Source organism: Lepidochelys kempii, chromosome 1 (genome assembly GCF_965140285.1).
Source record: "Lepidochelys kempii isolate rLepKem1 chromosome 1, rLepKem1.hap1, whole genome shotgun sequence".
NCBI classification, from domain to species: domain Eukaryota; kingdom Metazoa; phylum Chordata; order Testudines; family Cheloniidae; genus Lepidochelys; species Lepidochelys kempii.
In genome coordinates this window covers 58558567-58576286 of record NC_136380.1, presented here as the reverse complement: position 1 = coordinate 58576286, position 17720 = coordinate 58558567, and the positions used below count along the sequence as shown (strand labels likewise).

The window sequence follows — 17720 nt, the reverse complement described above, 5'->3', positions numbered from 1 at the left end:
ATCTGTTTGCCTCCCAAATGAACAGGAAATGTAACATCTGCAGTTCAAGGGGAGCTCTAGCTCTGCACTCTCAGAGCAATGTTCTCCTTCTCTCCTGGACAGGACATCTGAGTTATGCCTTTCTTCCCTTATTGCTCCTACCTCAAGTCCTACAGAAAAATTGACAGGATAGGGCAAGGCAAGAGTCATCCTCATTATCCCCACTTGGCCCAAGCAGTTTTGGTTCCCAAATCTCCTTCTAGTGTCATATCTTGCTCACATCAGCATCTAATCCTTTCCCAATTCCTTGACCCTGGAGAAAGCCAAGATCAAGCATCCCAACCCCAAAGCACTTCAACTCATTGCTTGGTTTTGGATGGACATCAACCCTAGAATGTTCCTGCTCTGAAGCTATACAAACCATCCAGCATAAAAGAGCCCACTGTTCAGCCAATGGGAAGGGTTTTTCATCTGGACGCAGCTGAAACGTATCTCCTGAGTCAGCAAATATTCCCCATATTTTGGACTATCTTGTTTCCCTCAAAATAACTGTGCTGTCCCTCAGTTCTTGAGTCCACCTGGCAGCAGTCAGTGCCTGCCATCCACCAGCACACAGTTACTCAGTTTTCACTCACTCATTGACATACAAATTCTTGAAAGATCTAATAAGAACCTTCCTGCCAGTAAAGAAGCCTACCCTTCACTGGGGTGAACCTTGTATTTTGCCACTCACTAAAGCCTCCCTTTGAACTACAAACCATTAACCTAGTTTCTCAGACAGGCACATACAGCTACTCCTCGGGCCACTTCTATTTTTAGCATGCTAACTCAATGAGAGCTAATGTGAGTATCTCTGCCCAGCTTGAAGTGTAGATGTACCCCAAAACAATTTCTCATTCATTATTAAAAAAACACCTCACCCTCAACAAATTTACAAACATAGTGGGTAAACGATAACAATAAAACAATTGAACCACTGCAACATTGGTAGTAATTTAAAAACACCTCCAAAACTGGGAAGAAGTGAAATGAGCCAAATTTCAGGAAGTAACAAATTCCACACTTTCAGAGCTGGCACAGCAAAGGCTCAGTCATTTACTGACTCCAGATCTGATGGTGGAATCCATAAACACTGGGTGGTGTGCAAGCACAAAAACCATGAGGTGGAGGCTGATGGGGGAGGTCCACAATGGGGCTGTGAACTTGACTTTTCAAGCATAGATGAGCATTATAAGTGTGAAACTTCTTTGGAAAAAATCCTCCATGTAAAATCTGGGACTCTACTAACAATTAGGAAACTAATTAAAGAAACTAATGCAAAACATCCTCTCTAGCGATTTAAGACTGTAAAATGGGAAGAAAGTAAAGAGCTTGTAACATGGAAAGAAAGTAAAATGCTAGCTAGGGAAATATAACCTAGATGGACCTACTATAAGGTGGGTGCATAACTGGTTGGAAAACTGTTCCCAGAGAATCGTTAATAGTGGTTCACAGTCAAGCTGGAAGGAGGACATATCAGTTGGGTCTCGCATGGATCAGTTCTGGGTCTGGTTCTGTTCAATATCTTCATCAATGATTTAGATCATTGGTTCCCAGACTTGTTCCGCCGCTTGTACAGGGAAAGCCCCTGGCGGGCCACGCCGGTTTGTTTACCTGCTGCATCCGCAGGTTTGGCTGATCATGGCTCCCAGTGGCCGCGGTTCACTGCTCCAGGCCAATGGGAGCTGCTGGAAGCAGCGTGGGCTGAGGGACACACTGGCCGCCACTTCCAGCAGATCCATTTGGCCTGGAGCAGCGAACCGTGGCCACTGGGAGCCGTGATCAGCCGAACCTGTGGACGCAGCAGGTAAACAAACCGGCGCAGCCCGCCAGGGGCTTTCCCTGCACAAGCAGCAGAACAAGTTAGGGAACCACTGATTTAGATAATGGCATAGAGAGTACACTTATAAAGTTCACGGACGATACCAAGCTGGGAGGGGTTACAAATGCTTTGGAGGATAGGATTAAAATTCAGAATGATCTGGACAAACTGGAGAAATGGTCTGAAATAAATAGGATGAAATTCAATAAGGACAAATGCAAAATACTCCACTTAGGAAGGAACAATTAGTTGCACATATATAAAATGGGAAATGACTGCCTAGGAAAGAGTACTGCAAAAAAAGGGATCTGAGGGTTATAGAGGATCACAAGCTAAATATGAGTCAACAGTGAAACACTGTTGCGAAAAAAAGCAAACATCATTCTGGGATGTATTAGCGGGAGTGTTGTAAGCAAGACACGAGAAGAAATTCTTCCGCTCTACTCTGTGTTGATAAGGCTTCAGCTGGAGTAGTGTGTCCAGTTCTGCATGCTACGTTTCAGGAAAGATGTGGAACGTCCAGAGAACAGCAACAAAAATTATTAAAGGTCTAGAAAACATGACCTATCAAGGAAGATTGAAAAAATTGAGTTTGTTTAGTCTGGAGAAGAGCAGACTGAGAGGGGACATAACAGTTTTCAAGTACATAAAAGGTTGTTACAAGAAGGAGGGTGAAAAAATGTCTGAGGATAGAATGAGAAGCAATGGGCTTAAATTGCAGCCAGGGAGGTTTAGGTTAGACATTAGAAAAAACTTCCTAACTGTCAGGATAGTTAAGCATTGGAATAAATTGCCTAATAAATTGTGGAATCTGTGTCACTGGAGGTTTTTAAGAACAGTTTAGACAAACACCTGTCAGGAATGGTCTAGTTATTATCATTTCCTGCCTTGAGTACAGGGGACTGGGCTAGGTGACCTCTCAAGGTCCATTCCAGACCTACACTTCCATGATTCTATGTAAATACAAAAAAATCTGGTTTAAATTTTAAAAACTGCACCTTTTAAAAATATTGCTTCCACCACATTGATGATTTTTGTATGTATAAAAATAATGAGTAAATTGTGTTGGTAAAGTGTCATTTCAGCGATATGAAATAGAGCTCTTGAATTACCAGCAGTTTTAAAAATAACATTGCTTGGGTATTTTTCTTCCCCTAACTTGTCTTTCAAAGAAGTTAGAAATGGAAAAAAATCTACTAGGTCTCCTAAACCATTCTCCTGTCAGTGTAGGATTATGCCATAGTCTCCAGCTGGTAGGTGTGCAAGCATCCAAAGCAGGGACTGTTGCACTGGGGTGGAAGGGAAATTGGGCCCAGCTGGCGCACACTTCTTCCCAGCACCCACTGGACTCAGAACTGTGCAAGGAGGCACCCACACACACATGCACACATTCTGGGGGCCCTTGGACTCAAGCAGTGTCTCCCCGCAACCATGTGCATTAAAAAGAGGCAGGCAGAGTCTGCAGCCAATATGGGCAGGAACAGCCACAAGCATACCATTGGTTTGGAGAACATTCTGTCGTTTTGACTGGACTTTCTCTACGCTGTGCTAATTGGCTGTTTGATCCAACCCTACCTCACCGTCCTTTTATCTCATCTTCCACACCTGCCCACCTTACCCTCTTCTCACCTGCCCTGTCCCCCTCACCTTTTTCCCTTCCATTTTCTTTCCATTTAGCTGATCCCCTCCTAACTAAACTTTCTCCTTTATAAAAAAAAAAAAAAGCCAGGGAACTAACATGACATTTGCCACCATCACATTGTTCACTTTGTGTGTTCTAAACATTTCCCCACCCTGTGTCTGCCTTGTCTGTTTAGATTGCAAGCTCTCTGGGGCAGGGAGTGTTTTTTTGTTCTGTTAGTACAGCACCTAGCACAATGGGGTCCTGGTCCATGACGAGGGCTCCTAGGCATTACAATAATACAAATAATTTGGCAAGGAAGGATGAGATTTTTATCAGCAAATGTCAGTTACCATTGATTTTGCCATACATAGACAAACCAATAAAAATATTTCCATTGATGATAATTGAAATTCACAATTGCATAATTTCACTGTAGCAACTACAAGTAAGGCTGCGAGTCTGTCATGGATGTCATGGAAGTCAAGGATTCCGTGACTTTCCGGGACCTCCAGGACTTCTGTGCTGGGGCGGTAATGGGCCACCATGCCCCTCCTGCCCCCCCCCGCCCAGCAGCAGCAGGAGTTTGGGTGTCGGAGAGGGCTCAAGGCTGAAGCAAAGGGTTGGGCTTGGGGGTGAGGGCTCTGGGCAGCGCTTACCTCGGGGGGGGCTCCCTGGAAGCAGCAACATGCCCCTCCCTCGGCTTCTAGATGGAGGCGTGGCCAGGTAGCTCTGCGCACTGCCTCCGCCTGCAGGCACCGTCTCCCGCAGCTCCCATTGGCTGCAGTTCCTGGCCAATGGGAGCTATGGCACAGGTGCTCGGTGAAGGGGCAGAGTGCAGAGCCCCTCTGGCCGCACCTCCGAGTCTGCGTAGGGGACGTACCAGCCACTTCCGGGAGCCGCACAGAGCTGGGTAGGGAGCCTGCTTACCTGCCAGCCTCCCTCTCCCCCTCACCAGCAGCAGCAAGGGTCCCAGGCTGCGCGTCCCCGCCCCAGCACCCACAGTGCCCCTGCCCCAGAGCACCCAAGTTTTAGTCAGGGTATATAATACAAGTCATGGACAGGTCACGGGTCGTGAATTTTTGTTTACTGCCCGTGACCTGTCCATAACTTTTACTAAAAATACCCCTGACTAAAGTGTAGCCTAATACATCGAAAAGTAATGTTAGGAAAGTTTTTAGTTCATTTTAGCTTCTTAAAGTCTTATCGTTTTATGTAGTTTAACCTCCGATTGAAGTAATAGGCTGGCTCACCCTCATTTTCAGCTCCTTTTACAGATATTCCAGTTCCTATTTATTTATTTATTTGTTTGTTTTTCTGGAGTCTGTCCACAACTCTTAGATTTTTGAATTTTTAATATATTTATAATTTATCTGTATGAATTTTTCATTTAAATTTCTCTTTACACAAATTCCAAGTAGAGAATTTTTTTCACAAAAGTAAAATCCAAGACCCTCTATCCAACCATATCACAGGACCCCACAGAATCATCCTTTAGTCTCAACCCCTCCATCTGTGGAGCTTGTAACCTCAGAAAATGCTTGCAAGAAAAGATGGGCTGGGCAGTATACCCAGAAGGTTAACAAATCTGGGCTTTGGAGGGCCAAGATGGAATGTGTATTCTAGAGTCAAGGAACCGTCATGTGGAAAGCTCTGCTAGTCGCTCCTCTTGTTCAAATAGAGGGAACTCCAACTTGAGGACCTCAGCTGATTTAGACTGTGACATTATAGCCCTCAGAGAGATGACCCTTCCAGTGATCAGGTCCTGAACGGGGGACGAAGTTGAACTGTGTGGTATCCTGCAGGAGAGAGTTACTGAGGTGGCAGAACAATTGCTCAGAACCACTCTTCTGGAAAAGAATGAAGGGAACCTCCCAAGCGACCCCATACATTCCCACTAGTGACAGCAAGTATCCCAGTAATTTCCTTGCCATTGGTATCAAGGGCAGCTGACAGATCTAATAAAGTCAGTAAATGTTTTCTCTTCAACCACTGCGAGATCATCAGTCAGCACAAATGAATACAGTGAAAGGGATGGACACGTGTAGAAGCAGCTGGAAACAAGAGGTTGCAAATACAGTATGACTAGTCAGTTCAGTGGTTCCATTTGGGAACTGCTGCCGTATAATAAATTTTCAACTGCTTTTGTGTTAAGATTCGCTGTAAAGGTCTGAAGGATCTACCACTTCCTGGAAGAGACTATTCCACGATGTGATAAATCTTATTCCCTAATTTTTTACTAATATTGTTACTACGTTTTCCTTTTCCCTTTACCATACATCCTGAGTTTTAAAATACAGGATAATGCTTTTGGGGGAGAAAGATGGAGGAAAAGTTGAGGGCAAATGGAAGGAATAGAAGGTTTGAAGAATAGGAACTTAATTTTCTAAAAATAGAAAACGTTTTAAAGAGAATCTGACGCAGATAAGAATGTCAAAGTCGTTAATTAAAATCATTATTAGGATTTCTTAAGGGTTCTGTTCTACTATCAGTGTCCACGTGCAACTCCTACTTACATTAAAAGACAAGTTAAATGCATTTTTAATAAATCCATTCCTTCATTTCTTACAAACCTTAAATGATCAAAAGTGAACATTTAAAAAATTAATTTACTTTTCATTATTTTTGCTTTTTCTTTTTGCATTAATGTCTCAGTGCTTTGACTGTAGATACTGCAAAGGGAGAGTTACTTATTTAAAATATTTCTATTAGAATATTTTTTTAGATCATGGAAACACTTCTATTGGTCTTATGTTTATATTTTTTTCTGTTTTAAAAAAACTATGTTTTGGAACAGAAATAAGCCTCATGCTTCAAGGTGTAAGTCAGTCCCCTAACCATTTGGGGTTCATACACAGCTTTATTTAAGGGAGATTATCCTGTAACTGTGTTCTGCAGGATTTTTTGGAACTTCCTTTGAAATGTCCTGGCCTCTGGTCTTGCTGGATAATATGGACCACTAACATGATCTAGTATGGCAATTCCTGTGTTCCAAATAGATAATACTTAGGTTATATGTTGTGAGTTTATCAGTAGACTTCAGAAGACCAGAAATGCAAATATAATTATTTCAGTTTTATAGATAGGAAAATTGTGGCACAGACAGGTGAAGTGATATGCACAAAATCACACAGCATGTCAGTGGTAGAGATGGCAATAGAATTTTGGTCTCTTGACTCTCAGTCCAGGTTTGTAGTCATTGGACCACACAATAGTCCTTGTGTTTTTATTTTTTAAACCAAGATCTTTGGGCCAAATTTGACCTGATAATTTCCTTTTAAATAGAGGTCTGTGCACATGGATGGAAGGCCAGACCCTTTAAATCCTAAAACTGAACATTTAAAAAAAAAAAAAAGTAGTCATAATGTACTGAAGCTTTTGGCTTGGACAACTTTTGCTTAAAAATAAATTGTGTGTGGTTCATACCATATTTCTAACTCTTGACATTATACAACTGCTAAGCTGTTTGTTTTGTTTTAGTTGATTGTAGGCTTGGTCTTCTCATACATAAATATGCATTACATATTTATCAGCTTTGAGGGTATTCATGATTAAAATAGTGCCTGAAATATAGAAAACTTAGAAATTATCAGAATGTCTGAATCTAATATTATCATGTCCCGGATATCTGGTGGTTATGACATCTTGTTGAAGACATTTTGTCCCCCGCAGTACTTACAGTCCTGGAGTTAAAAATCTTAAATCCAGCTTCATGTATATGTGCTATTAGGGTCAGTTTGTTCAAATATACTGCATCAGGATATCATCACAACCAAATGTCCATAAATAGATCAGAGAGACAGTGGACCCAAATTACCATAGAGATCAAAGGTGACAGAGACAGGATCTTGTTAGCAACCAGTAGTGGCCAATTTGAATTTAGCAGATCAAGACTTGAGTGGGAAGAAATACAGGGAGAGCTGCAGGAGGAAGAGGGACACAATATTTTTCCTCCTGATTATATTTTTTAAATATGCAACTCTGTTTCTGTACATGATAGCATTTAAAATAAACATCTATAAATAGTAAACATTTTCAAGCAAAATTAGGAGATGGAGGAATAAAAAATGACAAAATATTTTATATGCATAATGTTAGGTATTTAATATTTTATAGAGTATATGAGAATAATGTGAGGAGCTCAGCAGCTGGATAGTGAATTATTTTCTGCTATGAAGCTCATCCTCTAATAAACTGCTTTATTTCTGTTCATTTGTTTGCAAACTGAAGCCACCCACTGAATCATATATCCAGATACAGAGCCAGAAGTTGGTGCATTCCCAGCTAGCAGAGTCTATCTTGGAATCAGAAGGCTAAATTAAAAATATGACTCTAAAATGGAATATATTTGGAAGGTTTGCTCCTTAAATCCTAACCTTCTGTTGACTGACGTTATATGATCCAGAAGCAGATGCTGCAGCAGCTATTTGTTGATTTAGTTGCTATGGTGACATGATACATTCGTGTACAGCAGGAAGCTCACTGTACATTGGCTAATTTGATAGGAAGCAAGGCTTGAGGTAGGTATTGCTGACTATACTGATAATTGGTCATACCTTTAACATCCTGCCTCTACATGTGTTATGGATGCACAGCTATAGAGAAAGATAAAGAGAGATACTGTAAGGAATGGAGTTTAGGCTAGGTTGCTCTGTTAAATAGAGGGAGGCCAGTGTCTGGCACGTCAATGAAGATAACCTCAGTTTTTAGTGAATGGAACAGAGTGGAACATCCGGAGTGGTGACTGTTGAATCTTCCTTCACCCTTTGTCAGTGTGGTAGCACCAGTTGAATGAGAGAAATAAAAGGATGCGAGCCACAGTAAGTGAAAGTGCTAAGGCTTTTGAATGGTTTACTAGATTAAGCATGTCAGTAACTAACATCTTGATTGGAGCTGTTAGCTGGTTTTCACAGTGGGAAAAAATTATTTGTTATGTGTACGTGCCCTGATAACAATGAGTGTAAACCATGGCTCTGCAAGGAGGTATGTTTGTATTATGTTTTTTCCCAAGATCAAACAAAGAAGCCAAATCTGAATGTATTTCATCTTATCACGGACAAGACTGCTAGAGATGCACTATGTGCATTTTATAGAGGACTTGGCTGTATCACCCGTTAAGCAAGATAAGTGGAGCATTTTAAAAATCTTTACAGTTGGAATCACTAAGCACATTAGCTGTAGCTTTGTTCTAATTTGTAAACTGTTTTAAAATTAATTTACATTTTCACTGTCTGCCTGAAATACTTCTGATTAATATTGCTGGGCTAATTACATTTGCAGCATTTTTAGACAAAGCTCTATAGAGTACCATTTTTATATTGCTGCAGTTTTACTAGTGTATTTAAAGATGATGCAATTTGAATACAAAATGTTTTCCATCATCTGTTCATTTCTGTTGACAACTGTTTGCCAGTTACTCAGCAGCTGTATTTATGAAATACTTAATGTAGAGGCTTTCATGTTAAAAAAATAATGTAGCCCTTATCTCTACTTTTGCAGTAAAACACCTAGGAGAGGAATGTTATTTCTGCTTTTGCAGACCTTGGTCATGACTGGTCTTTTTAAATTGTGGTTTCAGAGTGCTAGAGAAATATACTTTATCCATATTACCTTTAGCAGTTACAGCTAGTTAGCCTGTTTAAAAAAAAAAAACGAGAGAGAGAGCTCTGCTTTTCAACAGCACGATGATTTTTTCCCATTTGTAATCAGTCCTATTAACAGTAGCTGTACCTCTTACCTTACTGTATCTTTTATTTGAATATCTCATACCACAGAGCTGGGTTACATCAGAATATATTTCTTCACAATATTGTCTGTGACTTCAGTCATAAGCAAAGTTAATGTAATAAAACGGAATATTTTCTGGTTTCTTCCCTTTAGTAAGAAATATTGTAATTTTTTATTGCCCTATACCTATTCCACCACATATTCCAATAATTTTAATAGTGATGCCAAAATTTGAGTTTACACATTCCTATTAAAGACCACATTGTTTTGTCTGTGCCATTTATGTTTCTAGTGATAGATGTATCAACTTTTCCATTACAGATTAATAACTTGCCTGTAAAAATTCATCCCAGGGTGTAACTTGATCCTAAAAACAAAAATTTAAAAATTTCTAAGAACGAATTTAGCCAGTTTTATAAGGGTATGTCATGTCTGAACATCCCAAAACTAGCTCATTCCCTCCCTCTCCCATATATAAATAATTTCTACTTCGAAAATACCTCTTCCACCAAAACTAAAGTACAACTCTTCATGATTTGCTGTTCTCATGATGACATAGGGTGCTAGTTTGTGGAGAGAACGGAGATTGCGCCAGCTATTCACATGTACAATTGTGTCATGAGCAAGACTGTAGGACATGAAATAAGGAGTAGTGATGTGTTTAATTTGCTCAGGCTTAGAGCCTGTATCCACAAACTATTAGTTTTCTCTTCAAAGGACTGATGATCCTTTGATTTTGGAGAGCTGTGTTAGATCAGGAATCTGACAAGCATGGTGATGTCCCCTTTCATTGATACAAGTTCAAAAATATTTCCTGTCTTTTGGGTTTTCATTTTGTCTTGTGCCTCAGTAAATATAAAGACATTATTTTTGAAAGTGAAATGTTGCTGGTTGGAAGTCAACAGTATAGACTAGCTTCAGAAGCCCAAGCTACTTTTAAAAATTGTTACTCTGTTCCACACTAACTACTTTATTACAGTTTTAACTGCAGATACTTGTGTCTATATATTCTTATCGTATAATCACTTTCCATCTGAGAGTTGTTGTATTTTAAATACATAGCCCATTGTACATTGTAAAAGATTTTGAAGATGTTGCTACGAGTACCAAACCTGTAAACAAAATTTGGCTAAATCATAATTGGGTACCTTGATATTTAAGTTTATGTTGGCTTAAGTTATTAGCCCTTAGTATGATCATCATATTTCAACTCTGCCAGTTTTAAAATAAACCTCTCACAAAATAAGAGTTACCTAATAAAAACAAAATTCAAATAATATTAAGACTCCAATTTAACCTCCCACTGTGCAAGGAACTCTCTCTTCAGTGCACCTTGTTGAGCCCATGAATTGCAGAGATCTCCTTAAATCAGGTGGATCTTCATACCACATGTGCTGTTCTGCTTTTGCACAATAGAAAGGGAGAAGGTTAGAGGTGTAGCCTTAACTGTGGGTCTGATTGCTTTTGACCATTTGAACATATATGAGTTTGTTGTGATACTTTTCCTGAGATAGTTGAATTCAAAGTGCTCAGAGCTAAACTCTCAGCAGAAAAGAGATCTGTTAATACACCACATTATGGCAGTAGTATTTCACTTTATGTAGATTCTTTTTCAAATATCTCTGCAACTGCAAAGGTGGTGGATATATATCTTCCTGCATGCTGATGGAGGGAAAAAATTGAGACATCACTTCCCCTTTAAAAAAAAGTGGGTGGCTTAATTGTTTTTCCAGAGTCCATCAGTTGTCTTCAGTTCCTTTGGCTGGCTAGACTCTTGTTTTGACCCTTTGGGCCTGATTCAGAGAACTCCCTCTGCACAGGATACTCTGGGGAGCAAAAGAGAGAAAATGTATATATTTTACTATGAAGTGTCCTATGCTAAATAGTTAATCCTGACAAAGGATTGGGGAGATATTTTACTGAAGTAAAAAGGATTGATTCACTATTGTCACTTTGGTTTTATCTCACTGGTAGATAGGGTCAGCATTTTTTTAAAATAACCCCAGAAAGAGGTTTAATCCCTGTTTTCAGTGCAGTCTGAACTATGGAATGATGCTGCCATAAAACTGGAGTGACATGGTGAATCAATCTGTTTTCCTCTTCTTCCCCTTCTCCTTCTCACTCACCAAAGCCTGGATTAGCAACTTTGGGTATTGCATGCTTCATAGTAAAGTCTATACATGTTATTCTTTTTTGCTCACTGAAGTGCCCTGTGAGTAGCAGGGGTTTTCACCTCTTTAACTGACAGACAGTACTTTGTACAAAGAAGACCTGTGATTGTGGTTTATCCTATATTTTCCTTAAATGGCCAGGAGGCCAAGAGCGTCTGAGAAAAAGTTGCCCCAGCTACTGAAGTGTACGTACTCCTCCTGTGGTTTCACCAATCTTATGTTGCTTTTAGGGCTGTTGAGCTATTTAAAAAATTAATTACAATTAATTTTTTAATCATGTGCTTAATCATGATTAATCACACAATAAAAAAATTAATTGTGATTAATCGCACTGTTAAACAATAATAGAATACCGTTTATTTAAATTTTTTAGGATTTCTACATTTTCAAATATATTGATTTCAATTACAACACAGAATACAAAGTGTATAGTGCTCACTTTATATTTATTTTTCATTACAAGTATTTGCACTGTAAAAAGCAACAGAAATAATATTTTTCAATTCACCTAATACAAGTACTGTAGTGCAAACTCTTTATCATGAAAGTTGAACTTACAAAATGTAGAAGTGTGTACAAAAATACTGCATTCAAAAATAAGACAATGTATAATTTTAGAGCCTGCAAGTCCACTCAGTCCTACTTCTTGTGAAACCAATCGCTTAGACAAACAAGTTTGTTTACATTTTCAGGAGATAATACTGCCCAGTTCTTGTTTATAATGTCACCTGACAGTGAGAACAGGCATTCGCATGACACTGGTGTAGGAATCGCAAGATATTTACGTGCCAGATGCACTAAAGATTCATATGACCCTTCATGCTTCAACCACCATTCCAGCGGACATACATCCATGCTGATGATGGGTTCTGCTCAATAACAATCCAAAGCAGTGCAGACTGACACATGTTCATTTTCATCATCTGAGTCAGATGCCACCAGCACAAGGGTGATTTTCTTTTTTGGTGGTTTGGGCTCTGTAGTTTCTGCATTGAAGTGTTGCTCTTTTAAGACTTCTGAAAGCATGCTCCACACCTCGTCCCACTCAGATTTTGGAAGGCACTTCAGATTCTTAAACCTTGGTTCGAGTGCTGTAGCTATCTTTAGAAATCTCACAATGGTACCTTCATTGCATTTTGTCAACTCTGCAGTGAAAGTGTTCTTAAAATGAATAACATGTGCTGGATCACCATCCAAGACTGCTATAACATGAAATATATGGCAGAATGTGGGTAAAACAGAGCTGGGGACATACAATTTTTCCCCGAGGAGTTCAGTCACAAATTTAATTAACGCATTATTTTTTTAACGAACATCATCAGCATGGAAGCATGTCCTCTGGAATGATGGCTGAAGCATGAAGGGGCATACGAATGTTTAGCATATCTGGCACGTAAATACTTTGCAATGCTGGCTACAAAAGTGCCTTGCAAATGCCTGTTCTCCATTTCTGGAGACATTGTAAATAAGAAGAGGGCAGCATTGTCTCCTGTAAATGTAAACAAACTTGTTTGTCTTAATGATTTGCTGAACAAGAAGGAGGACTGAGTGGACTTGTAGGCTCTGAAGTTTTACATTGTTTTATTTTTGAGTGCAGTTATGTAACAAAAAAAACCTACATCTGTAAGTTGCACTTTCATGACAAAGAGCTTGCACTACAGTACTTGTATGAGGTGAATTGAAAAATACTATTTCTTTTGTTTATCATTTTTACAATGCAAATATTTGTAATAAAAATAATATACACTTTCATTTCAATTACAATACAGAATACAATATATATGAAAATGTAGAAAAACATCCAAAATATTTAATAAATTTCAGTTGGTATTCTATTGTTTAACAGTGCAATTAAAACTGCGATTAATTGCGATTCATTTTTTAATCATGATTAATTTCTTTGAGTTAATCGCATGAGTTAACTGTGATTAATCAACAGCCCTAGTTGCTTTCTTTCCTTTTAAGTAGCTGATGGTGTTCTGAGCCTAGCAGCCTGTTAATGCATGTGTCCTGTTGTAGGTATGGTGGATACTGAGGTAAAATTAAAAAACAACAACAAAAAGAATAGAGTGAGTATGTTCTATGATTCCTTATTTGGACAGAACCTTTGTCTTGATCAATCTAGTTCAGACATTTGGGTCTGTCCAGATCCTGCTTTAAAACCCAAACAAAAAAACTCAGGGGGAACACAACAAAAAACACGACAGCACCACCACAGATCAAGGACATCTCAAAAGTCCCCATAGCATCCAATTCCTCCTTGTCCTGGTTGACTTTTTCTCCCAGGTGCCTTTTTTGTAATGGAGATCCTGTACTTAAACTCACTAAGCAATGTAGGAGAATTTTTAATGCTCTCTTAATCTGAAACGTGTCTTCCTGCGTATCTCCAATTGTCTGACTCATCCAAAATTTATCTGCCTTGTTTTGAATCAACTCTGGCTATTCAAGTCCCTTTCTGTATTTTAACTAAGTAAAACTCCCCAAATGGATGGAGTCTCTCTCCATTTGAACTATGATGGTAGGTTGATGTCAGTAAAATCAGAACTGAAAGTGAACTTGGCAGCATATTCTTGGAAATCTCATGGCTGAGAGATAAATTGAATCAAACTCTTTCCACATCTTAGGCATTAATCCATATTTGGGCACATCTTAGGCATTAATCCATATTTGGGCTAGTTTGATACACAGTATGAGTTAGTGATACTGTACATATCTTCTATCTAAGTATGCAATATGAATTGAGTAGCAAAGTGTCACTTTGTTCGTTTGATATACAGAGCTAAGCAGAGAATCTACTGAGGGGTGAGAGGAGGGAGTTGAGAAATGGGGCCAAACTGAGGGTACATTTACACCACAAATTAAGGTGTAATTGTAGCATGGTAGGCATATCTGGTATAGGCTACCAACCCGAGTATATTCCCTGGATCCCCAGTGGGCTTGTCCTGGAGGCAGATAGTCAGTGAAAGAAATCTTTCCTTCCACATCTTCACAGCTTTTGTTACCCATACTAGCTAAATTAAAAGTAGTGCAGTTATGCCTACACATGCTGCAAATACACCTTAATTTGAAGTGTAGAGGCACCCTTAGGAAGAGAAGACCAAGTTAAGAGGTTGCAAAGAATTCCTGACTAAAAGCATAGTCAGCTAAGATTGCATGTTATCAAATTACTAGATAAGTAATTTGCCATTATTTTGACTTCAAAATTATAGCTGAGGCACATTAACACAGTAGAGGGACAGACTTGTTGCATTGCTCTTCAACCTATGATCAGAGGTCTGACACAGAAGATCCAACTAAACCATGCATTTACACATACATTATAATTACTATGTAATTTACTGTGGTGAATGGTGATAGATAAAGAATTTGAATATTTGAATTTATAATTTTTAAAATCGATGTATTATGTGTGGGACACTGCTTAATATCAGATGGAGAGCAGTGAACCCCTGTTCATAGAACCTTGACATGGACGCTATTAAAGGGGCTGAGAGAGCCCTTCCCAACCAGGAGAGCACATGTATGTCCACTATCATCAATTTATTTGTGACAATATTGTGGTGAAATGTTGGTAGAGGACAAAAAATTAAAGACTAGTAAATTCAATAAATGCACTTTGTAGGCCTGAAATACTGCTTTATCTAGGATGGAACCCAGTATTTAACTTCAATACAGCATTCAGCTCACTGTTAGTTTAAAACTTCCTTTCACTTCAGGTCTCAATGTTCAATCCCATGTGTGTGGCTGGATCCCACTCTGATTAGATATCCTAACATGTGAGTCACCACAACCATGCAGCCCCTGTTGGAGCATAGAACTGATCTACTGAGGGTCAGGCAAGGAAGAAAGAGATGATCTTGAAGTTTAGATACATCAGGAGTCAGGAGGCCTGAGTTTCTATTCTAAATTCTGCTGTAAACTTCCTGTGTTACGTTGAGCACTGTATTCTCTTTGAGCACAAGTACAGTACTACCTTAATTTCCTTGTATGCAAAATAATACTTACCTATCTCATAGGAGTGTCATGAGTCTAAGTTGAGATCTTTTGTGGGAAGAGTAGGGGAGGGGGCGAGAATCTTAGATATCTATGTTGTCCTTGGGTCTTAATGTTAAGTACTATTTTACTTGCTTTGAACAGCTGCATGAGTCTGAACAGTGATTCTTCTTTGAGTGCTTGCTCATATCCATTCCCATGTAGTTGCACGTGCTGCGTGCATAGTCACCGTATGGTTTTTCCCTCAGCAGCATCTGTCAGGTCAGCTCTGGTGCTCCCTGGAGTTGTGTCCTCGTGCCGCAGTATATAAGGGCCTGCTGCCCCGCTGCCCCCTGATTTCCTTCTTTCCACCTCTAATGGTCGCTGGAACTGCTCGTCCTTGCTTTGCAAGTACTCTCACCAGTGGACTTTGGACTTTTGTCTTTTTCTCCTGTAAATAGTTAAAATTTTAGCTGTTAGTTGTTACAGACTAGTTAGTAGTAGTAGTAGAGTAGGACCCCACTTAATGAGGTTCTTCCCTGACACCGGGACATGCCTCGGTCTTTGGGGTATAAGCCGTGTGAGGCTTGTCACAAGCCTATGCCCATTAGCAACCCCCACTCGGCTTGCCTCAAGTGTTTGGGTGAATCCCATCTGCATGACTCTGCAGGATTTGTAAAAGTTTCGAACCCCAGACCCAGAAAGAAGGGGACCAGAGACTTAAGTTCTTTCTGATGGTGGCTCTTTGCCCTCCCTTGGAGCCAAGTCATGCCGACTCAGCATCAAGCACCTATGCCTCTGTAAGAAGCGCACCAGCTTCTTTAAGAGAGAGCCACCACAGCCTGGCCTCTCCGGCACCAAGGAGGGACTCCTCATCTGCGTCCTGGGACTCCCGGCTCCACCAAAGTTCGCCCATGCAGAGGAGGTCTGCTCACGTGGCACTGATCCCATTCACTGATGCCGCAAAAGAAACAACGCAAAACAGACAGGGTAAGCTCCCCTACTCCAAAGCCCGCCAGTCACAAGGAAACTGGCAAAGTGACATCCATGCAGGGCCACTCGGGTTCAACAGCTGCCAAATTTGGTACCGTCGACAACGGCCCCAGTGAGGGGGCCGTTGAATACAGTGCCATTGAACTCTCCTCCGAGGGAGAGCCACAGGAGTGCAGAACTGGAGCTTCCATCAATGCCATGAGGCGTTCTAGGCAGCGTTCTAGTTCAGGACTTAATATCCCTATCAGTACTGCCATCACCAACCAGGTGCTATCCAGCACTGGAGGCGAGAGCGGCTATGGCACCAAGACCACAGATGCCGTCGAAAGGTAAGCCAGCAATGATGCAACAATTACAAACTACATGACAACAATGTTCTGTATAAACAGACAGGGTGGAGCATGTTCCTCTCACCTATGTCAGGAAGCCTTCCACCTTTGGGAGTTCTGCATAACCCACTCGATCCATCTTAAGGCCTCTTACCTTCCCGAGGCCCAGAACATGTTAGCAGATCATCTCAGCTGTTTCTTCTCCATTCACAAGTGGTCCATTTGACCGGAGGTTGTGAGGCACATATTCTAGAGATGGAGAGCTCCCCAGATAGACCTGTTTGCGACAAAGTACAACAGGACATGTCTGCAGTACTGCTCCTTTCAGAGTCACATTCCAGGCTCGCTCACAGACACGTTCCTTCTCCCCTGGAAGGACCATCTTTTCTATGCATTCCTACCCATTCCGCTCATACACAAGGTCCTGCTGAAGGTCAAAAGGCACATAGTGAGCCCGATGCTGATATCGCTGGCCTGGCCATGTCAGCACTGGTTCACCACTCTCCTGGACCTCTTGGTGGAAATAGCAATCACGCTACCTGTGTTTCCAGATCTAATCTCTCAGGATTATGGATTTCTACATCATCCAAACCTCAGATCTCTCTATCTCACAGCTTGGAAGCTCCATGGCTGAATCTCTTTGGAGTTAATGTGGTTGGGGACGGTTCAAGAGGTTCTGTTAGGGAGCAGAAAGCCATCCACAAGGGCCACTTACATGGCAAAATGGAAAAGGGTCTCAATCTGGTCAGTACAGAAAGGGGTCTCACCCATCTGAGCACCAATACCATGTATTCTGGAATATTTACTACATCTGAAACAGTAAGGGATGTGGGTGTCTCCAATTAAAGTACACCTGATGGCTATCTTGCCTTTTCACCCAGGGTGAGCAGCAGGTCCATTTTCATTAATGCGCTCTGTAGCCATTTTCTTAAGGAACTGGACAGGCTGTACCCACGGCTGAGGCAGCTGATCCCACCTTGGTACCTTAACTTAGTACTATCAAGACTCATGGGAGCCCTGGTCAAGTACTTGGCAACATGCTCTTTGCTTTACTTGTCATGGAAGGT

At 40.6% G+C, this 17720-nt stretch overlaps 1 protein-coding gene across 12 annotated transcripts in view; it reads left to right on the top strand.

Annotated features, from left to right (window-relative positions):
• Positions 1 to 17720, top strand: part of FNDC3A (fibronectin type III domain containing 3A) — a 206205-nt gene that overhangs the window by 69052 nt on the left and 119433 nt on the right. Inside the window, exon 1 of one of the 12 annotated variants that reach the window (XM_073343840.2) lies at positions 6170 to 8281. The exons of 10 other annotated variants lie outside the window; for them this stretch is intronic. In XM_073343840.2, coding sequence (XP_073199941.2) covers positions 8270 to 8281 — 12 coding nt within the window. In that variant the 5' untranslated portion in view covers positions 6170 to 8269. Of the gene's footprint in view, positions 1 to 6169; positions 8282 to 17720 lie in introns of those variants that run through there. One more of the 12 variants, XM_073343903.2, reaches the window with a different exon arrangement.